This window comes from Gobius niger (assembly GCF_951799975.1).
Source record: "Gobius niger genome assembly, chromosome: 6".
Lineage (NCBI taxonomy): Eukaryota > Metazoa > Chordata > Actinopteri > Gobiiformes > Gobiidae > Gobius > Gobius niger.
This window is the reverse complement of record NC_136857.1, coordinates 7,017,578-7,041,250: the sequence shown is the minus strand read 5'-3', so window position 1 is coordinate 7,041,250 and position 23,673 is coordinate 7,017,578. Positions and strand designations below refer to the sequence as shown.

The 23,673-nt window shown below is 45.4% G+C and overlaps 1 protein-coding gene across 5 annotated transcripts in view; it reads right to left on the bottom strand.

Moving 5' to 3' along the window:
* The window catches only part of camta1a (calmodulin binding transcription activator 1a), a 305,880-nt gene that overhangs the window by 163,471 nt on the left and 118,736 nt on the right, over nt 1–23,673 (bottom strand). For all 5 annotated transcript variants that reach the window (XM_079558153.1, XM_079558154.1, XM_079558157.1 and 2 more), the window contains one exon: nt 6,420–6,487. In XM_079558153.1, the coding sequence (XP_079414279.1) occupies nt 6,420–6,487 (68 nt within the window). The remainder of the gene's footprint in view (nt 1–6,419; nt 6,488–23,673) is intronic.

Sequence of the window (23,673 nt, the reverse complement as noted above, 5' to 3'; positions counted from 1 at the left end):
TTTGTGTAGATAGTCTCTCTGTTTCTGCTCACCATCCATCACCATCTCTCCCATCTCCATCTCATCCGTTCATGACTCTTATCGACATGTTTCCATTTTCTAAACTGCTCTCGCTCCATCATATTCACTCCTCTTTCAATGACTATTTTTCATTCCACCTCTTTCATTCACTCTTACCTTGTGCTGGGAGTGTTCACCTCAGCCCTGTCCTCACTCTCCTCCCTGGTGGGCCTTATTTTATCCAGTCTGTACGGCCCCAAGTGGCCAGAGCTGTCCTTGTCAGACTCAGTCCCAGCTACGACATAACTGCCCCTCCAGGGCCCACCGGGATGGAGTGCCAGGTGAGAAGTGTCACAAACTAAACTTCACTCATCAGTACTTGGTCAAAACAAAGGAAGTTGACAAGGTCAAACAAAGGGAAATAATGGACACCACTTCTCACAAGCTTCATACAAAAGGGTTGACTAGCAGACGAACATTGCACATTCAGAAAAGCATCTATACATGTCCCCTTTTCTCCCTGTCCTCTTCAACTCACCTCTGAAAGTCTGCCAGATATACTGTAAGTGCCACAAAGCATTAGGAGCAAACACCACCAGACGCCCTTCTGAGGCACACCCTACACATCCTGCACACTCCTCCTCCACAGACCACAGCCCATTGAGAGTCAGACTGATAGACTCAAAGATAATATCTACAGTAATATATTCAGATCATTTTTTCTAAACACAGTTTGTTTCAATGGTGACGACGCAGACTTGTCATTCTTCACCTCTAAGTATCTGCATATGCATCCTCACAGCCTCCCTGACGTGCACCACACCTCCCGCTTACACACTACATACAGTATGAACTGCATAATATTAAACACCGAGACACTGTGGCCTCTCTATGGTTCAGTTAGCCCAAGCACAATCACAGCAGAAACACGATGCATTTATGAGCTTGACACACAATAGCAAACAACATCCAGCTCTGCAAACAAACAGTCATTAGTAGATTTGAGGCGCCCGTGAGTTGTGCTCCCTCTGTTGTGGCTATGGCCGTGCCTCTGGGGTGGCGCCGCTGCTGTAGGTTTTAATAAAAGCATTGTCTTTGGAAGCTGTCTGAAGGGACTTGCTTTCATTTCGGAGCCGCCGCTGCTCTGAATGTGGGAGGAGAGGGCTATTGCGCTGGGACATGGGGGCGGCAGGGTTCAGTGTCATTGCCGGCTTCTCCAAGGACTGGTGCTTATTGTTTGATAGTTTCAATATACAAGGCCTGTTTGTGAGTCCGTGTGACCGTATGTGTGTTTGTGGTCAAAGGAGCGTAGACACCCCATATGTTACATTCCACAAACGGGCCCGTGCTCCTCGTGAAACTTCTAGCTTTGTCTAACATAAAAACAGACTAAAAGAAAAAGAAAATGAAATAAAAGCCAATTACTTTACTTGGAAGTTTATCTAATGACCTTCTTGTGGTTTGTGCTCTGCTTTTAACCTGTCCAAAGGCGCAAAAAAGCAAACAGTAACGTGTGACCTCTTCACTTAAGTGCTGTTTGAAGGATGCTGTGGATAACGAGCTATCTCTATACGACACACTGGTGCCCATTAGCTCTTTAGATTGTCCAATCAATGTGACAACCTCTGGGCAATTGTTTCTCCATCTGTCAGCATTCAAACCCTAGTGAGAAAGCACCTGGAGGAGACATTTGTGTCACTTATGATGGACACAAAATGCTTTCTCACGACAGGAGCACAACACAGCGGCCATGATGAGATCGAATCACGGTAATCGTTGGGAGTTTTTGGCCTGTGTCCGTGTCTGCTGTTCAGGCGTCTCCCACTGGCCACACATCCAGCTCACCGCAGACACATCTTTAAAGGTGAGGGGAAGAATGAGTGTGGCCATCGAGAAGGATGTAGGGAAGGAAATTCCTAATTGTTCCTCTAAGTGTGTTCCCCGCTGCGGAGTGAAGGTGCAGGGTAACGGCCATCTTAAATCACGGGCTGGCCACGGCCTTCATTAAAGCCATAATGCCAGGCTCTCCCTTTAATGGAAGTGGAAGCCAGTGAGGCTGTGGGTGTAAATTAAAGTGTAAGGCTCTGGTAGGGAAAGATTTCCCGGCTCTGACAGGTGCAGCCTGAATTAGCTGTAGTGCTGTTCAAGCAGTCAGTGGGAGAACACTGGTATTGATTTTAAGCAGTGTTGCACTTCCTATCTGAAAGGGAATGTGTATTACCAGGGTTAGGCACATCAATCATTCAGCATTCCAGCGCTATCCTCTGGCACACTTCAGATTTACAAAGATAAACAAACAAAAGGCACGACACAGTGCACTGTAACTGTATGGACAGAGCTGATATGCATTCACTACCCTGGTGCACACATGTAATTGCTCCACTTCATCTCATCTTCCTGGTGTTGACAGGATGCCATCTCGATTCAGGGCATGTCCTGCGTGCTGTGTCACCTTGGTCAAACAGCTGGCGTCAGCTCCTTGGGCTTTAGCGCTCCTCTCCCATGTTTACGACCTGCGTGTGTCAGAGTTGCTTCAAGCACGCAGCTTTGCCGCGCAGCAATGCGCCTCTCCACGCATGACCCCGCTGCTTATCTCTGCCTCCCATCGTGCCCCGCTGACCCTGTCCACGAGCGCTGGCAGGGGGAGAATTAGCCTACTTAGCCTATTCCCCACCAGGGTCAGACCGCACACAGGCAGCAGCGCAGACAGCACCGCGGCCATGCGAGGCCCAAACGCCGGCGTCTCAAGACGTGTGATGACAAATGATTAGGCTGCACTTAACCACAGGTGTCCTCAGTTTGACCTTTCACCCATGACCTTGAGCAGAGAGCTTTTCACATGAGGCGGGCCATCAATCAGCTTCCATCAATCATACGTACACTCCGCTGCCTGCCTCCACACCCCCCAACCTTCTGCTGCCCCGACATCCATCAGAGCACTCTACCCTTTCACTGACACGGGCAAAAACACAAACACTCCCCTCTCTGTTGTGTGAAACACGCTGGTACTGGGCACGCACAGCTTGTCCTGGCGTGACGCTCCTCTAAAACATAGCACGTACTGTTGAGTTGTCAGGTGCTGCTCTTGTGGACACCGCGGGCTCTTCTCACTGACATGTTTGCACCTGCGCTGAACGATGACGCGAAGCTCGAATCCCGGGGCAGTGTGGCAGCAGAGTCCGAGGCATCAAAGGCCTCCAGCAGTGTCAGTCTGTGGCCAAGAGCTGTCTTCGTTCTTACAACACTGGGTAAAGAACGGTTTCTTCACTCTACAATAGCCAAATTCACACAGGCGCCCTCAGCAGGACATTCTCCTGCTAACTTTACCCTGGCATTGTCCTGGCTAAAAATAAATGAAAAATACAATCTTCTACAACAAAACAACTGGACTTACAGTTAAAGGAGAGGGGGCTAAAATGGGTTGAGAACCACTGGCCACTATAACAACCGCAGAGCAAAGATATACATTGCTCTACCATGTTGGCTCTATAAGTCTGTGTGTATATTTTAAAATGTTTAGTATTCGACTTCAACATAGGAGTTCCTGCCCTGTAAACACAGAGGTACCACTTCATGCTGTACAGTATTGTGGGGGGCATGCTGCTTTGACATGTGCAGTGTTCAGGCGGCCTGATGCTGTGAGGTAATTGCTCCTACGCCACTTACTCTACAGTGTATGGGGTAATAAAGTCAAGCCTAATGGAAAATATACAGGCCATATCTAATAAGTAAAATGAGCCTGACAGTAGCTGACGCACACGGGAACAGTGAGCGGGGTATTCTGATATATATATATATATTAAAAAAAGAAAAAATCAGGTGAGCTTAATGCACTTTTGGCCCGGGCTCTATAATTACACCGGAGAATGTATTCTAATTGGCAGTGTCTTTATGCAAAACTATTATCAATGTCCCTCGGAGGCAGCGGTGAAAAGGAGAGGACGAGAGAGAGCGATGTGAGGAGGAGTGAGCTTAGCGTCCATTTACACATGGATGAGGACGGCTAATAACGCCAGCGCGGAGCAGCTCCGGCCGAGGGGAATGAGAGAGGAAGGTTGAACATGTGGAGCTGATTTCCAATGCATGAAAATGTAAACTTTCAAACGGGAATTATGTTTTAGCAGCGGTCAGACAGCGGAGGTCAGGTGAGTTAATCCAGACCTGATGTTTCGAGAGGGGAAAATCGGACAAATCGGACAAAAGTAACCAACAAACACAGAGTCACATTCATTAGCAGAGTTTTGACTTCCACACATTTCACTCGGCTCAAACTATGTTGTCATTGTGAATAGCACAGCTCAATCGAACTCAGTAACTTTTTTACATTAATAAATCCTATTTGTGGTCCCTCTTGTGGTAATACAAGTGTTAATGGGATTATTGGGGGGTCTTCCATCTCCCCCTGGTGTCTCTGGCCAGAAAACCACAATTGTAACATCGATGCCTACGGGTCGGAGGCGTCAATACACACTAACAGAATCACGAAGAAGATGCTAACAGGCTAACGGGCAAAGCGAACTGCGGGCTAGCGCCACTTAAACAGTATTTACAGCCAAGTTTGAGTGAAAAAAATAAAATTCATTGTGTAATTGGATGTACAATATCCCTCTGTCCCTTTGTCTTTTCTGTCAGCGTAGTATTTACTTAATGAGTAAAAAAAATCGCTAAATCCTACGACACCTGCAGTGGTGCTTATGGCCTCTAGGGGCACGAGTTACTTAGTTCTGCTTTAAATCATGCTGCGTAATTGAAATTCCAATGCAGAAAATTAACAAATCACATTGGATGCAATGTTTTGCAGTACTGCAATATTGTTTGTGGATAGCTCTCAGTCTGAGGCATTATTTTGTGTAAAACCGGCTGACCCTGGTGTTTAGACCTCTTCAAACATGCACTTGGTTCTTAGTATTAGTTTAACCTCTTACTCCCCCGCCTGAACCGAGTGCATTATTTCCATTTTGGCACAACCCAAATCTAAAAGCTTCTCAACTGGAGAGCAACAGTGTAAGTGTAATGCCTCATTTGAAAGCCAAGACATACAAACTTTGTTGTCACGTTGTCACATTTTTGAAGCGTTTTTGTGTCACTTTTTTTCAAGTTTTTGTGTCACTTTTTTTGCTGCGTTTTCATCCTTGTTTTTTTCACTATTTTGATGCTTTTTTTTTTAAAGCTTTTAGGTTTTGGATGAAGCCAAACTGGAGAAAATGTGCTCGGGTCAGGCAGGGGTTAGACGTACAAAGTTCATCTTTTTATATTTTTTACTCCCCAGAATGTGTTTTAAACTGTGCAGTCACTATCAATATTTGTTGGAAAATGTACTAGTAAGTTCTTTGTCCCAAATTGTGGCCATTATTTGCTATGCTTTGAACAACAAAGAAACAAGAGCTGAGAACCATCGCACTAGACCAGTGTTTCTAAACCTTTAGCCCCGAGGGTGACAATCATGACAGTGATTCTCAACTGAAACTTTAGTTCATTGGCGAAACACGGTGGCAAATTGGTTTTGTTTTCACAGTTATAGAAATACAGAAATGGGTAAACAAAACAATCTGATAATAATAATGCTATCAAGATGTTTCTAAGTGCTTCCTGTTGAAAAAAAAACAAAAAAAACTAATTGGTGTATTACTGGCAAAGACCACTTTTCCCTCATAACACTGAGAAAACAAACCCACCCAAAACAAAGGCTGGTGTCTAAAAGGGTCCTTGTGACACAGTTGTAATTGTTTATGGTAATTAGAAACGATTTCTTGTTGCAGATATCAATTGGAACACACAATAAGTTAATTGCTTGTCTGGCACGTCTGTTTTTTTCTATTTTTTTGTATTTAAATATCACGGGTGAAATTTGGCGTTTTGTTTCTCGTGTGGGTGTAGCCCGTGACCCAGACGAACCCCGGCGCTCTCCGTGCATTAGCCGAGCGCTGAGGACGCAGCAGATAGGAAAACATTAGCATAGCATTCAAAGCAGGAGCCGCGCCACAGCGTATTATGTTAATTGCTTTGCTAAAGGGCAATTATTAGTCGATTTAAGATTCTGTGGTCTATCTGTGAAATTCTTTACTTTTTTCCCCCCTCAAAAGCTGGTGAGATGCTGATGGTCTGATAATCATAATTCAGACTCTGGAAACCCACGGTTGCAAGAAGCAAATCGCAAAGTTGATTGTTGAATTTAGAATTTTTATCTCTGAAATGTTAATGACCCTTAACAAATCCAGGTCAGTTTCTTATTAGGAATCGACGCTGCAGCACGGTTTGAAGAGAGTAAGTCAGTTTAGCAGGGAATGGGCCCATTCGACCAGCCAAAGGTGAAGCTAGGATTGCATAAGGACAATAGAAAATGACAAAAAAAAAATGTGGCTCTCTCAATGGAATGCTGCAAGGGATAAGAATCTTAGCATGAATTTTAATAGTCTTACCTTGTTTTAGGGGATGTGGTTAGCCATTCTTCATGCTTTTCGAATGTTATCAAGTAAGCCGCGATTTCCTGCGGAACAGAAGAGGGGAGAGAAGGGGGGGAAAAGGCTTTAGATTTGTCATCTTTAATCACCGTTCACTTGTGTTTGTAATACATAGCTGAGACTGCTTCATTGATATTCCGACAGTCTAACCGGCAGTGCAAACAGGACAGGACGTGAGCGAGAAAAAAAAGAAAGAAAGAAAAAGTGGGGGCCTCGTGTGCGCCGGTGAGCTCGGGCAGGTAAACGCTGAAAAGTAAAGCGAAAGACAGGCGTGGAGGTCAGACACATCTTTGTTACTAACACTTTGATCAACTTCTATCCTCCCAGGACATCAAGGTGCTCCGCTCGAGATTGACGCGTTTGAGAGTCGGAGGAGCTTTTAACATTTTTGGCCCGATCCTCCCCCAAAATCCGTTTGATCTGCCCTTGACACTCCCTTATGGATCAATGCGCGTCTTAACCTTCGAATAATAAGCACAAAGAGGTCTTCCCGTATTGACACGTTACTAGGTGTACGGGCTGCTTCACAGAGACGCGCGTGTGTTTGGTAAAGAGACGCAGCAGCCGACTGCCACTGGCATAAATAGAGATCTTTCAAACGCTTTCATGGTGCCAAAGCTCGCTGCCCGGCCTTCTGCATCAGACGGAGTGCAAGGACCAACACGCTGGCCCCATACCCGGCCATTTTCCTACCAAACTAATGGGCAAAATAAAAGCACTTTGGATGCCGGTCGACAACCTAATGATTACCAACGACAGGCCGCAATTCACTTTCAAGCGCGAGCATTTGTCAAAGAGGAGGCAAGGGCAGACGGGCCGGCTTCTTCAACACAATATCATCCCCCACATGTGCTGGGGAGTGTCAACATACTTTTAAAGCAGCAATATCTTCAAATATCGCCTTGTTTGCCTGAAAAAGCCCTCCTTAAGGATGCTGAATTGTTGCTTTGCTATCCCACATGGTGCCGTAACGCCTCCCACACCCGAGACGCGCCGCGGAATAAGGTAAAGTATGAGTCACAAGTGGTTTCGCAAAAGAAGCAACAGAAAAAGCACGCATAGCTTTGTCTTTTTTTTTTTTCCTCTCTTATCCGCCCGCATAGAGAAGTTAGAGAAGGCTCTTTTTTTTTGGCTGGATTACCAATGGTGACCTGGCACGGTTTTAGACACGGCCCACAGGGGAGCTGCGGGCCTTTGTGGGCGTGAGGGGTTCCCGGGCTGGCAGGGGTCCCAACAGAAGAGGGGGGAGGGACTAGCACCCTCGCCTCCAGGTGCTTGCTGGGAGATAATTCTGTGTTGATTAACTTCCTGTTCTCCTTGCCACAATGCCCCGCAGGCTTTGAAACCATGACTTGATGTAGTTATGAATTAAGAGAAAGATATAGCAAAAGGGATGGGCCTGTCAAAAAGATTAGCCCATGGCGGTCTCTGTAGCTTTTAAACTCCTGCTACACACGGATAAAACAATAAAACTGGAAATAGTACAAGAAACATATGGAGCGGGCGTGATGTTAGGCGCCGATGATTGTACTGTTTGCTAGAAAGAAAAATGAATGCCTGTTGGGGTCACAATGAAGTTACTGTGCTGCATACATTTGTAAGTAAATGAGACCATACGGCAGTGATTAGATAAATCCCCGCTATTCTCCGTTCATTTTGGGATGGATAAACGGCAAGCGGGAAGCTCTTCGTTGACCTGTGAGCCTGTTCGCACGCAGCCTCCTCCATCGTCGTCTTTAGAATTCAGCCGGGATCCCGGGTCTCAGCGGCCGAGGATGAAATAGTAGGCCGCGCGGTCTTGTATTAAAGCAACAGAAAAAAAAAAGAAAAAAATCATCTACCTCTGGCTCTCGGCTCGCCCCTCCCTCACCGAACAGATGCCAGGGATTATTCCAACCCCCCGACCAACCATAAAGGTGCAATAATCTTATGGCGAGGAAACAAACAAAAACAGACGTGCGGCCATTAAACAGCTGCAAAGAGACAAAGTTTGCATGGGCGGCATAATGAGAGGCCAGTGCGCGTTCAGGTTGGGCACACATACACACACAGACGCGCGCGCTCAGGGCTGGCAGTGAGAAACGCCAGGGGGGGGGAGTGGGAAAGTGATATGCTGAACACTGACGGAGCATCAAAGTGGCGGCAGCAGCTGTCAATAGGCTGTGGACTGAATGCTGACCCCAGCGCCGCCGGCCGCTCCCTCACAGGGGAAATATACACACAGTCACTCCACTCGCTCACAGGTCAGCAGCCGGCTTCTCTGAGCCCCTTTGTACCTTGCGTCACCATTCATCCCTCATCTTTTATCTCTCTATCTGTAGTAGAAAAGGCTTTTTCATAAGTGCATTGTTTTGACTAAAGGCACAAACATTATCCCCGGCTGACGATGTGCCATACGGAAAACCTTGTTATATGGATTCATTTCACAACATTTTGGAATAGGAGCTCACATTATTCCCTCTGTAATGTTCGTTGCTCTTATGTTGCTATTTAACCAATTGACGACAAATTTTATTTCTAATTATATAAAAAAAATATTATCAGTGTTTTTAGATTTAGGTTTATTAAACATTGGCATAGCAGGTTGTGTTGCTCTTCTTGGCTGCATATGGTCTTTGGTGCCTGAGCTGGTATCCAATGGAGGGGGTCTGAGTACTGAAGGTGTGCAGAGGAGAGGAACTGTCCTTCAGGATATTCTGGAGGGTCTGCAGTGTGGCCATGTCCCGCCTCTCACTCAGAGATTGGATGTGTTTTTGCTTTCAAGCTGAAGCTAAATTCTTGCAAGAAGCGGTTGTGAATTAGCGACACACAGCATTAAGGGGTTTTAACAGTGCATATGTTTAACCTAATAAACAAAGTAAAAACATTTTACAAATGTAATGCCAGGATCGATAAACCAACACACACTGTGTTGTTAATTATGTATTGGGCAAGAAAGCATCCCATGTCATTAGCTCCCGACCCAAAATAGAAAAGCTTTTTAATGTACAAATTAAGGACTGCATTCTTACCGCAGATGTAATTTGCTATGCACTCATATCCATGCAAATAGTATTATCATCTACAATGGGTTTTTCTCTCTGTGAAATCGATGCTGCTTGTAAGGGTTAATTCCCATAATTATGTTCATTATGTAATCCAGGCGTTACTCTTCAGTGATATTCAAATTTGGATGCCCCCCTTTTAGTCGTGCTTAAAACACTCGGTTGTGGAACAGGCTCCACTAAACGGAGGCGCACTCCTATCCAAGGCTGATCTAAATAAATAACAATCAGCGCGAGCCGGCGGTGAAGCGGAGACTGAGTAGGAGCAATAGCACCTCTAATTGAAGCGGCGCGTGGCAAAACGAGCCCCTTTCATTTTCCGGAGGAGAGAACGACCCGGAGCTGTTTGTTGTACGCCCGCCATCTCATTTGTTCCCTTTGTCTGTGGGAAAACGGTGACACACTGTTAACAGACGGGACGCCCCACAACATGACGGAGCAGTCCCGCGGTAACAGGGGCTGATCGAGATGCTGCTGTCAGCCGCGTTACCACAACAAAACCTGATTAGTGCTACCTGCCTCAGCGTGGCGCGTTATTAAAGCTGAACGGCCTGATTCGCCTCGGCCGTATGGCGCCGTTACACTGCAATGAGTTATGGATGGTATTTGTTCTCACCATCACGATCAGCATAACTTCCTTTCTCAAACCGACCCATTTGTTGCAGCTAAAATATAAACACTTGCATTAATACAGCACAAATGACTCATTGTGTACATTTAAGATCTCCATATAGTCGAAGCTTTTGCACCGAGGGCTTGAAAGAAACGCATTTTCAATTCAATAAAGCGGATTTCGACCTTTGACTTTGATCACGACCATGACTTTTGATAACCCAGGGATGCAGACCAGGAAACATTTGTAGTTTCATTTGTAACACTATGCAATAGGGCTGGGACAAAATAGCTCACCGTATCGCAATACTATATGTACAGCAAGGATCACATCAAGGATCGCAATACATTCAATACTTGTGTGTGGAGGCATTTACGGCCCTTTGTTACGTTTTGTTAATGCATTTTTCAATCTTAAAACTTCAATAAATGTCAAATAGAATTTGGCTTATACACTTTGGACACATGACTGCAATTACTTACCATATCGCAATACGCATCGGATCGGCCCCTTAGTATCATGATACATATCAGATGAGCCCCTTAGGATCGTGATACGTATCGGCCCCTTAGTATCATGATACGTATCGGATCAGCCCTTAGTATTGGCCCGTAGTATCGGGCCAAAATGTTCATTTTGCGATACGTATCGGACCGCCTCTTAGTATCGTGATATGTATTGGATCAGCCGCTTAGTATCGTGATACGTATCGGATCAGCCCCTTGGTATTGTGATAATGTATAGGATTGTCCCCTTAGTATCGTTATACGTATTGGATCGCCCCTTAGTATCGTGCTACGTATCGGATCGGCCCTTAGTATTGTGTTACATATCGGATCGTCCCAGCCCTACTATGCAAATTGCTTCATCCCTCCAAATCGTAATAGTGGGCACGCAATTGCTACAGTATTTACAAGTTCTTGATGTGATATGAGTTAGTTTAATTCTACTAATTAGAGCCAAAACAGCAATTACTTCAGCTGTTCAAAATAATTTCTCATGATTCTTTTTTTTTAGCAGTTTTTCTCTGTCCCTTATAAGAAAGTTACAAGCAGATTAACATATGGGGAAAGTAATATAGTAATGCTTATGACTTCTGTAAAATAATTCAAGGTCATGGCTTCCTCCAGTACAAGGAAAAGTACCATCTTTTCTCCATTTAAGTTACTTTTATGAGATTCCGAACTCATCATTGTGCCACTCAAAATAGTTCTCTCCCCCTCCAGCCCCCACGCTTCTCACAATACCACTATTTCCTCTTGCTTTTCCATAAGGTGAATAGAAAAGCCACCGTGAGAAAATTTTCATTTTGCGATGACGGGCTTTTACTGTCTCGCTTTTCAAATGATATTTTCACTCAGGAGGTACAACATTTCCTCCGGAGAGAATCAGCTTTTGAAATGTCTACCTATTTGAAATTGAAGTTGACACTAACGTATTCATTCCGTTCCGATTCTTCCCGCCAAAAAAGGGAAGCGGTAAACGCACAAGATAAACAGCGTTTGACCTCCCCCATTCTGCGGCCGGCTCCTAAAGGGAAAAACACGAGACGCCGTTTATAGTAATTGTCCCTTACACGGCGGTCACGCTTTGGGCCGAGGCTTTTCCCGAGCGCGTCCAGTGATTGTTCTGCTTTCTGCTCCTCTCTCTTTAAGGGCCATCTTTGATTTATGGGAGAAAAGAGGAGTGAAGAGAGCACAAGCGTTTAGCATTTGGATGACAGGCCTGATCACTCGAAACAACTGTCGCCGTTCCATTAAGAGGGAGATAGAATTCTTTTGGCATTATCGCAGGACACATCAGACACCTGTCTCTAAAACGCCATCCATAATGTCTTCCTCGTCTCTCGTGCCGAGCAAAGTGCAACCATGCTGAAGGAAGAGCTCTGACTCGAGGTGTTTTTGCTCCCATAATGTGATTGGCTCGTAAATGTATAAGAAAGCATTTACAGGTGGAAAATGTTCTGTGTTCAAGAAAGTTATATTACTCAAGTAGAAGTATACAGTATTTTTGAGAAAAAGAAAAGCTCCAGTGCCTTACTGGCTTCTTCAGGAGAACATGAGACAAAAAGGTTGGGAAACATTGACTTACAAGCCCACTCCTAATATCTTACCATGTAGTTAATCTCAGCTCACTTATGTTAAGTAAATCTTTCTTTTGTGTGCTTGAACCTGGTCTCGTCTCCTTCCTTTGTTGCAACACTGAGCCAGTTGTAACAACTTGTACTACAGCTGTACCAACACTCCTGCAGCAATCAAATCCAATACTCCTACTTTCACTACAACTACTGTTGCTTCCACCACTCATGTTTCAAATACGGCTCCATCTAAAATGGAAACTCAGTATTTTTCAAGCCATTGTCAGTCTGAACAGATGTATAAGGCAAAAGTACCCGTTACTCCACGCTCTTAATTAATGCATTTTAAACAGTGGTAACCTTTGTCCAACTTACACAAATAGCTTGCACGAAATGGAGTCTCGGCGGATGTTACTGTGAGCCGGCTGAGCGATCACATCTTGTCAACATTGAATCAATGATGGCAGAAATTCCCACGGTCAAGGTCACCATTCCAGCAGCGTGGCGTTTTTTAATAACAAAATGCGATCAGGCAAGAGCTATGTTTTTTGCGGCGAGGTTGGAAGGGTGAAGAAAGAGAGTGAGCAGAGGCTTTATTTTTCCTTAGTGCTACACTGCTGCTTTAAAACCGCCACACGGGCTGATAAATGGTTTGCCTTAGAAACCCAGAATTTGCTAAATGCATCTTTAAAAAACATTGATTCGCCAAAGTGTTCGCCCCCTCCCTCTTGGCCCGTACGGAATTACAGCATGTGTTCGTCCATTACTGTATTATTCCAGTTATACTCGGGCAACAGTGACACTAATGAAAAGGCATTTAATGAATCGCTGGATTAGAGAGAAAAAAAAAGAAAAAAAACACACACAGAAACTAACTTTAGCATGAGTATTGATTTCGGTAAAAGCCCGGCCTATAATGAAATGAATATGAGGCAGCAGTAAGATGTGAAAGGAAAAAGATGCGGTCTGGCAGGAGGAGAGCAGCGCCTCTAGCCAGCCTCGTGGTCAGGTCTGGGGAATGCATCCTCAAAGTTTTGACCTTGGCCCGCGCTTGAAAGCAGGAAGTGGATGAGAGAGCGAGAGAGGAGCCCTCCCCGGTGACCTGGGTTTGTGCTGCCGAGTGCCAGGTCATCTGATATTTCCTCCAGGGCAGCCCGGGAAACAGAGCAGCCCAGGGCCAGCGCACAAATGGACCGCTGCTGTTTTGGGGGGAACGTGAGAGAGGGACAGAAGGGGTGCACTGGGGTTTTACTGGTGCATGAACATTTGAATGCACATTTTAACACTGCATGAGTGGTGTGGTCCTCTATGTCCTTAGATTTTTTTATTCTTTGCCTTTTGTTATAGTTGTTTACTATTGTATTTCACTTATTTGACTGTTGGTGTTGTGTGACACAAAACTGAGTAATAGAAGTAATAACAATAGTGGCATATGTGAAATACTGTATGAAAAGAATGTAAAAGAGGAGCACAATCGCTGTAGTAAAAGTAGTTGCAGAGATTATTTACAGTAGTTGTTGCACTCAACCACTGGTTTTAGTGCAAGTGCTTTCATTGAAGAAATAAAAAATATTCAGTGTTATAGCTCCATGACTGGTGTGATCTAAAGTTCCCGCAATCGTTACTAATGACAACCGTACTTATACTTATTCAGACCTGTTGACAAATTATTTGGGGTATAGCGTGATAATTGTATTGTCAGATTCGCATAAATGTGCTCATAGGCAGCACGATGGTTGAGAGGTTAAAGCAGTGCTAAGTAACTCATGGCTTTCTCTGGAGGTAATAAAACCATCTGCAGGTGTCGTAGCATGCTACGGTTTTTAACTCATTAATTGTCCATGAGAGTAAATACTACGTTGATAGAAAAGACAAAGGGACAGAGGGATATTGTACATCCAATTACACAACGGAAATATTTTTTTTCACTCAAACTTGTTTAAGTTCATGATTCCATTAGTGTGTATTGGTGACTCCGACCCATAGGCAAGAAAGCTGCAATTGTGGTTTTATGGCCAGAGACACCAGGGGGAGATTAAAGACCCCCCCCCAATCATTCCATCAACACTTATTACCCCCAGAGGGACTACGAAAAGGTTTTATTATGGTAAACAACTTAGTACTGCTTTAAGGATAACATTCCTGTTTTCAGTTTCTGGATTGTGTGGGCCTTTCCATGTAGAGTTTGAACAGTCTCCATATCCGGGTATGTTTCATCTGGGTTCTCCTTTATCCCCCATCAACCCAAAATATGTCCATTAGGTTAATCTTCCAGCTAGAGCCAAGATCTAAAGGGGCACTGCACTGTGACTGCCCACTAAGATTTTACAGGATAGCCCGGCAGGATCGAAGGATGGGTTAAATGGACAGTAAGAGGACAATAATATAAGCTTTAGTTCATGTTCAGCGCTGTACTGAGTATCTTGACATCGAGGCCAAAGAGCAGTAATTCGAGCTATTTTGGACATGTGGAGCAGCATTCTTTTCAGTTTCAAACTTACCGTGAATTGCTCTAATAAATAGATTTATGAGCACCAGTGAGTTGCATAATTTACAAACCAACTTTGTAATCTTGTTACTCGGCAGCTCTGTCAATCTTTTTAAACTCATTTACACAGGTGAGATACAAAGAAGAGGTGATGAAAGGTAGAGAGAGGCTACAAAAAAAATATCAAGGCGGGGAAAAGAAAAAGCTGAAAGTTTTTCCCCATGACAATGATAAATGCATTTCAAGCAGGAGGAGCGTGGAGGCATGGTGATTAAAAAAGCGCACCTCTGTTCGATTCTGCTCGCAAAAGCGCCTTTGTTGATTCATTTTAGCCTTTTTTGTTTATACTTCATGAATTCTTAATGCACTCGCAATAATGCATCACGCCGTGTATCTATGTAATCTCATATGGCCATATTACTCTGTTGAGGCGAGGAGAGGAGTCTATTTTCAAACGCTCCGGATCGCCTTTAGGTCACTTTGAGCACATGAGCATGATGGGGTGCAATGCAAAATAAATGGTCAGTCTTGGGCAAAACTAAAAGCCGAACCCAAAGCGATTGTAGAAGTCGGCTACATTTCAGAAAGTAGAGCTGCTGACAGGTGCTGCTGGCATCTGCCGAGGAGGAGGGAGGCTGTATACAATGAGCCCCGGTGGTAGGTTAAAAAGATGCCCTCGCGCTCTCTCCGCTCATTAACATCTTCACGAGGCTTCCAGGGGATCCCCGAGCCGCGAGGAGGTGGGGCTTTACAGACACTAAACCAGGCTGTTGTGCTTTTTTTTTTTTTTTTTTGGTATATTTTTCTTTTTACCAGGACAAAACAAACTGCGTGCGAACCCTGGCAACGCGAGATCGATTCGGAGCCAGGAAAAGTGCAGCGTCACAGCGGCACCAGAGAAATGCTCCGTGAAGAAGTGGGGCATGAACACGAAACAACTCTACGCGAGTTACAGACACCGCTGGCGATGGCTTCTCCTCCGCTCTGACTCATGCCACGTTTGCGCTTAGCCTCCGTGGCCCACAGCTCCCTCGCCGCGCAGGAGGTGGAAGAAGCGAGACGCGCCGACCACTGGCCTACATTATACATAGTTCTCAGATCAATTTGCCATTGATCCTGGATAGCTCAGATGTTTTCCAGTACTTGGTCAATGCCTCTCTTCACATTTCTGCTTGGCATGCTGGCCATAAAGCTGTTCGGAAAAAAAAAAAAGGGCAGTCGTTCTCCTGGGAAGCCTCCTCTTGCGCCTCCAACCTGCACGCCTCCCTGCCCCTACAATCAATGCTGCCCCACAGTAGCTGCTCCGCCAGCACTATCCTATTTGTTTACTATATCACTTCTATACACTCTATAGCCTCATACAAGCAGACTTAGCAAATAGTGAAACGAGGGCAGTGGAGTGTGCTGGAACCTTTACAACTTTAGCATTTGCACAAAGACTCGGCAAGACGTCAGCCGAGACCGTAATGAATGCTCAGAGAGTGGCGAGCGGCCGGAAGATTAATTGCAACTGAATCGAGATCGCAATGTGAAGGGTAATTTATTGAATCGCAAATTCTATTGTTTATCTGCAGGGAACGAGTGTGTCGCGTCTCTGTGGCAGCTTTCGTGCTCAAAACCTGCTCGTCCCTAAGTCAGTTTCAAACCTCATCAACATGCTCTGAGACAAGTGATTCATGTATTAGATTAGCAGTTCATATCTCAGTCTGTCCCCAGCTGTCAATGCTCCTGGATCTGTTTAAAATGTCTACCATGAACTGAATCGTGACTCCAATCGAATATTATGCTTTATCCAGGCATTTTACAGGTGTTAGACGCCTGAAACTTGAGGTATATGGAACTTATAACATTGCGTGTGTAGAGAATACCTTTAGGTTTTAAGATGTTCTGACATGCTTTCATCTAACATGCAGAGAGAACTGGTGACCACGGCAACAAAGCAAAAATAAAAAAAATTTAAACAACTTTAAATGTGTGCAGGGAAGCAAGTAGCGAGTTTGACCTTGGCCAGGATCAGAACGAAGAAGTTTGGAGAAGACGTCTAAACAATACACTTCTGAAACTTGAGGGAAATCTTTAAGAGACAACATTACCGCTTGGGTATAACATAACAGTTAAAATAAAAATAAAAAAGTATACATTGAATGGTATGATCCCTTTAATCACAAACTTCCAATATATCTTTGTTTTCATCAGAATTGTTAAGTCCTAGTGTCGCAACGCATCTGCCCATTTACATCTGTAGCTTTGACTTCAATGGCAGCCGTTTTTCCACCACAGAATACAGACAATTCCATATTCCTCATCATATCCCACTAAATGAAAAGCTGTAGCCACGGAAGCGGGCACAGAAAGAGACAGTTGGCACATGAGCGGCTTGTTTTTGGCTTTGCTGCCATGGCTGCTGTGTTTGATGTTTGCGGAGGGAATGTAATTATTTGGCCTTGAAGGACTGGAGTGGTCAGGCCCCAGCCGCACACATTGTCACAGTTCTACAGAGGGTGGCGGCGGTATCCGTGCATTCCCACACAGCCCTTTGCGCACAGGTAGAGTCTCCCCCGCGCACCTGTGTACTCGTGTCCGCAACCAGAGACAGACGGAGAGAGGGAGAAAGCGAACCGAAGGTCGGCAGATTGGTGTCCGACTCGGAGTGGCTCAGATAAACCTGCCGGAGAGAGCAGCGGGGTTTGTGTGAGATTGGATGTACAGCGTTTGCAGCGTTGGCGACTGAATGAGAACTGGACATAAAGTTGAGTGAAATGAAATACATCCATCTTTGTCAGGCGTAATTAGGCAGCCATGTGACCCCGTGGTGGCTGCAGCAGAGGAGTGCGCGCGCCTGATGTAAAGCCCATATGGGACCTCCTGCGGCTGTACCCTTGAGAGATGTGCCTTGTGTAATGATTCTATTATACCTCTCTGTTCTCTCTCTCTCTCTCCACGGGCTTTAACTTCTGGCGAGACTAACTTTCCCGGAGTCTGGAGGAAATATGGAGCAGTGCATTAGTAAATAGGGCATAACTGTACACGCACGCAGGGATGCGTTGGGAGAGCCGCGCCGCAGGAAGCATGCAGGTTCACTTCCTGGCCCCCCCACGGCTGTCCGACCTCTGACCTCCTCCTCACAGTCCATGCAGCAGGATGTGAGTTCCCCCGCTGACAGCCCAGCCAAGGAGAACACAGACAACACAGCTCTGACCTCACAGTAGCCCCACTCCACTCACAACTGTTACCCACTCTCTCCTTTGATGGGTAGCTTTCCGCTCATCAAACTTCGGCCCAAAGGAAGAACAGTACCTACCTGTGGAGGGCTCAGTCAAACGTCCCTCCAGTCTTTAAATGCTTGATACTAAATGTTTATGTGCTGGAAATACTATGTACAACACCATTGCGGGGATTTGATATTAAAAAGATCGTTTTAAACATGGTGGTGGAACAGGCACAAATGTTACAGTTGTTGCTTTCTCAACAATACAGTCAAATTCCACAGAGGGCACATTAAATGCCATCTAAATATAATTGAGGGGATATCTCTCCACAGAGACCTGTTACAATCTTTGCCCCATCCTCAAATATCACAAATTCTCCCAAAAGTCAAGCAGCGATTGTATCATACATAAATGAAGTGACAGTGGAAGGAGAAGGTCACATTTCACTTCATATCAATCAACAGCTGTCAGCTCACATTCCAGCGCTCCAACACAATCCACATCCGTATGAGCTGACGGTGTCTCGTATGAGCCAGAAAGCCTATTTATTTCAAACCCCAGAATCAATTAATGCCTGCATTATCCCCAGGATCCTACTATTCAATGCAGCCAAATGACTGGAGCAGCCTTGCATGAAACCAATTTCAAACTTTCAATCCCAGGCACGACCCAGAACACCCCAGAACCATCAACTGGTCTGGGTCCAGAATGCAGCCATCCCTGCACAGAAAGTTGGTCCACACATAAAGCTTTTGTCAGCATGTAAGAGTACACCCTACGGCTTGTATTTTACAATAGAAAATGCACCCAAGGGACGCGTACTGTACAACCCAGAAACACAAGCTCCTAATGATACTGTAGGAGGAGATGTGTGTGTTACAGAGTGACACTTTTGGGTCTTTAATCAACTGCTACATTGTTAGATACATGGCACCTACAATATCCTGTCCACCAAAAGTGACACTCTACACTTTGAAGACAAAAAGAAAAGACATAAAGACAAGACACGTCTGAGATTTTACAAAGGGATGGTCAGATCTCAGCCTTGGCCAATTAGCTGCAAAAACTCTTTTTTTCTCCGAACCCTTGTCAGCATGAAAGGATCACCCTTTGTCTGTCAGACTTGGGCCTTTATCTTCTAGCGCTACTTCCTGTCCACGCTCCGACCGCATATGGACACATGGAGCCCTTTAATTCTCATATGAACATGTTACATTCGGTGCTTTTCTCCCCCTGTCATTTCCGTGAACGCCTGTCAGCACATAGCCCTCTGAACGCGCACACACCCACCCGCCCCGGCTGGCGTATACAGTCCCAGTCAAATCCTCACATGAACTACTCTCATTTGATGTGCCCTCCGCTGCTGCCACGGGCCTGACTGATGTGATTGTTAGTTCTGGAGGAGGGCTCTCTTTAATTGAAGTGAATGTGCGCCGCCGTGTTTGTGTGTGCGCGGGGCTATCTGTCCACAGCATCGCTTGGCCATGACTGCTATTGTTTGGCCTATCAGACAAGCTGTCAAGTGCTCCCTCTCTCGCCCTCCGCTGCTTTGTGTTCATGTTACAATAAGCGGGAATGTATCAGCCTGAAGGTCACTGGAGCCCACAGTCCGACCGGCGTGTGAAGGGTGCCAGTGTTGTCGGCGAACAACAGGAACAGAGCTTTAGATATCTATATGGAACTTTGAGAGCCATTCGATGACCGCTCATGTCAACATATCAGGGCTGTTATGCAAGGTCACTTCCTCTTTTGCGGTGAGTGGTGATACACAATAGCTACTAGTACAACGGCAAAAAACACTTAGCAAGACCTTTTGTATCCAATCCAATCTGGATCGAGGACCTTGCAATGGCATGTTGGATGATGCCATGGCACAAATAAGTTGTCTGACTGCAAGAAAGTGTTTTGTAAAGCACTTTGGGTACCTGGAAAGCCATTATTATCATTACTAATAAGACCAAACCAACCTAATTGGATACTGAATATATTTGCATCCTTGTACTTTCCGTTCCAACTTTGTAAACCTGGCAAACTTTTTCCCCAAACTTTTCTGCTTCGTGGGTCTCTCTATCTGCATACCTCCATCTGCCTTGTGTGCATTATCAGCCTCGCATCTCTCCGCTGTAAAAGTTTTGAAGGAGAGGGGCGGTGCGGGGAGCCTCTTTGTGAAGGCTTCTCCCCGCAGACGGTCGGGGATCGATCAGTCAGTCGCTCCAATAGGCCTCTCCCTTTGTGCGCCCAGTCTGGCAGTGAGCGGCCCCTGCCCTGTTTATCTCCCTCACGTCTCTGGCCGGCTACATGCTCTTAATTAAACATGCCGCGTGGCTATTAATTGTCAACCAGATTCAATTTGTTCCTCGGGCACTGGCTGAATGGGCCTCTCCTGCCAGAACAAAGGTGCCCGAACAGCCGTGTCAGGGCCGGACAAAGGGCCCAAGGCATCACTTCTATCTGCTCACCGCTCCCAGGCAGGCCACTGAATAAGGCGCTATCCCTCCAGGTTTTTAAAGGCAGGTATTCGAGAGGGGCAAGTATTTTTCACACAATCTATAGCAAAAAGAATTGATGGGATTAATGGCTCCTTCACCAAGTCACATTTTTCTGTTCAATTTCAAGAGCCCTCCGAAGACTGGCTCATTTTTTACATTCATTTACAGTATATTAAAGAAGAAGATATCGCATATAATCTAAGATATTATGAATGATATACGTACCACTTAGCCTTGGTATTTTTGTGGTATAACTTAAATGAAGGCGGTTTCCTCTGCGTGCTACGGTTTCCCCGTCCTCCAAAAACATGCTGGTCCGGTTGAACCCCAGTGGCGGCGCGGCTAAGTCACAGCAGCTCAGGACAAACACCTGAAGACTATTTCACTGTGCGCTTCTACAATGACAAATAAAGCACTTCCTTACTTACTAAAATAGTTTATGTGCCAAAACAAAAACTAAAAAAAGATATATACCTGCAAGACATGCTACTTAGAACGGAGAAGAGAGACAGTATCAGAACGAGTTTTTTAAAGGTGTTACCAGGGACCCAAAGGCAAATCCGGCCTTTAGAGGTGTTTGATTTGGCCCGTGAGGGGATGCTGCTATTTGTAAAGGGTATGGACTATTTGTGCAATAACTACATTATCAATAGTTGGGTCAGGGACTTCTCTTTTCAAGCCCAATTACAACAGTTTGCAAATTATCCTCTTCCTGTACGTACTAAATGTTACTGAATTTGGCCCTTGATTCACCAACACCGAGCAGTTTGGGTTAAGCTAAAAAGCTTGGACACCTCTGATCTAGACTATAAAACACAGAGGAGCTTCATGGATTTCTGTTAAGTTCAACAGCAGTATGGACAGGCGTTTACAGCAGAACTAGGTTTTACCCTTTCAAAAAAAAACATGTCTATAAAACTATTTAAGGAAACAGGGTGCCTCTGCTACGCTTAATCTCTTTTAGTGCAAAAAGCTCCCACTTGTATTGCCTGCTCTACTGTTAAGCTGTTTCTTGTGTTCTTTAAGTGAACATTATAAAATTGCATCAAGACACAAAGATAAAGAGACCCTTCTCTTTTCACAAACGAGTTCTGTTCCAGACACTCACAATATCTGATTCGGTCATGAACGTCACGTCACTCGCACAAACTGTTTCAGAACAATTTCACATTGTAAGCCACACGGAGTTTCACCAGAAAGTGCTCTCAATCATCCTCATTTTGTGTCCCTGTTAGGTCCCCTTTTTCCTTTGATGTGACAATTCTTTTGACAAATTGGAGGAACAAATAAATAAATAAAGCAATGACTGCTCAGATGAATCTCGGAGTAAGCAGCTGCCAAGGCGTAATATAATTCATGGCCATGCATCAGCGCTATACTGGAGACGGTTCCAGCGCCCAGCCAGAACCCACAGAGCCTCGTGCCAGCGCATTCATCTCCTCCTCGTCCGTCCCACCTGTCACTCACTCGAGCCCTCACCCCAATCATGGTCCCCCAGCCCTCTCCCAAAAAACTACAGTGCCAGGACCAGCTGATGCCAAAGAGGCCTGGCCGCCGCTGCTGTGTCGCTGCCCGGACCCTTCCACCAAACAACAATAAACCATCCCCTCTGTGTTTTCTAAATCACGAAGGCTGAAGGTGCCAAATGTACGCTGACCGAAGATACCCAGACGGAGACAGCTCAGGAACTGTCTCAAATATTGCAATACCACAATTTTTTACATTGACTATTTTGACACAGCATTATAACACTTGCTGTGATATTAATATATTTCTGAGGTTTCTTGTAATATTGATATTGTGTCAGCCGGTATTTCCATAGCTGTAATTTTGGCGATATATTGAGCAGCCTGACTCCGGAGCGGCCCTTAAGCAATGTATGCAATGGGAGTCCACCCTTTCCCCTGCTTGCAAGGTAGATGTATTTTTCAGATGGAGTCAGAATTGTTCAAACATAACACCACAGAATATATAATAGGATTTGAGCGGAGGCACTCAAAATAGCAAGAGATCTTTCCTGCCCTTCCCCTGTTTCTGCAATCCCAATATTTTGCTGCTGTTGAACTTACTGAGCAGTTGAGGAATTACTTATTTAAAAGATAAGGTTTCCTCTGTTGTCAGCAAAAAACGCCTCTTGTCCATAACGGGAGAAAACCAATGCAGTGTGAAATCAAAGGTCAGCCGGAGACAAATAGCACTAACAGGCGAGAGCAGAGGTGACAAACGCTCCCACTCGCCGGCTCACCAAATTAATTAAGAGCGGGGATGCAACATGGCATAGGCAACACAAAGGAGAACAAGCAGTCTGTTGTTTCAGGGAGGCTTAAAGGCGCGCAAACACACTCCCTGTCTCTCCATTGTAATCAGAGCATATTTACCAGCCCTCTCCGATGACTCTTTCATTGAATGTTTTCTATGGCAGCCTTGAGAAGGACTGATCTGGATCTAGATGCACGGCTCGAGTCTGTCTGGGCTGCACAGCTCAGCCTTCAGCCTGGATCCTGGCGGCACAGTATTAAACGGCTCACCCCAGGCAGCCTGCTAATCCACAGCATTTGCAGGTGTCTCTATCTGGCCATGACCAGGCGATAAGCCCGAGCCTGGAGGAGCGAGCAACAAACACTGCACTTATGTGAGTGTGTTTGTGTGCATCTGCTCCTCCGTCAGTCACCCAGTCTGGGAGATGGGCGGAAAACAGCAGCTCTGAGACCCAGCCTGGTAATGGCACCTCAGCTGGGAGCAGCAGTAAAAAACATCTGCATCCTTATCTGAGCACTAGAAGCACAAAAACAACACACAGATCATTTAGCGGATTACCTGAACTAAGCTCCTGCCTCGTGTTCTTTACAAATCAGTCTAGCGGAAATGTTTACACCAGTGTGCTGGGACCATGAACTGATCGCTCTCTGAAACCAAGGCAAAGTGTTAGGGCCAGTTCATCATCAAAGCGCAATATCCTACACATTCATGGCTTTTATTACAAAATTATTACCTAATATATTGAGGGGCCTGTGCCCTTGCAGGTGCTGAATTATGTGAAGGGGAACGGGTTGTGCACACTGTCCCACTCACACTCACATGTAAGGTCATGTGCTGTAGCTTTTGGCCTGTTAATGGTCATTTATTGCACATCCAGTGAGCGCTTGTGACAGTGTTTTATGTGCTTCACCCCCTAGCGAGAGGCAGTGCCACCCCGGCCTCACCGCCTCCACCCGCTCATCCATCCCACGCCTGGTCTAATTAAACATCGTTAACATTCATCCCAAGGTCTTATGCAGATGAGCACAGAGGG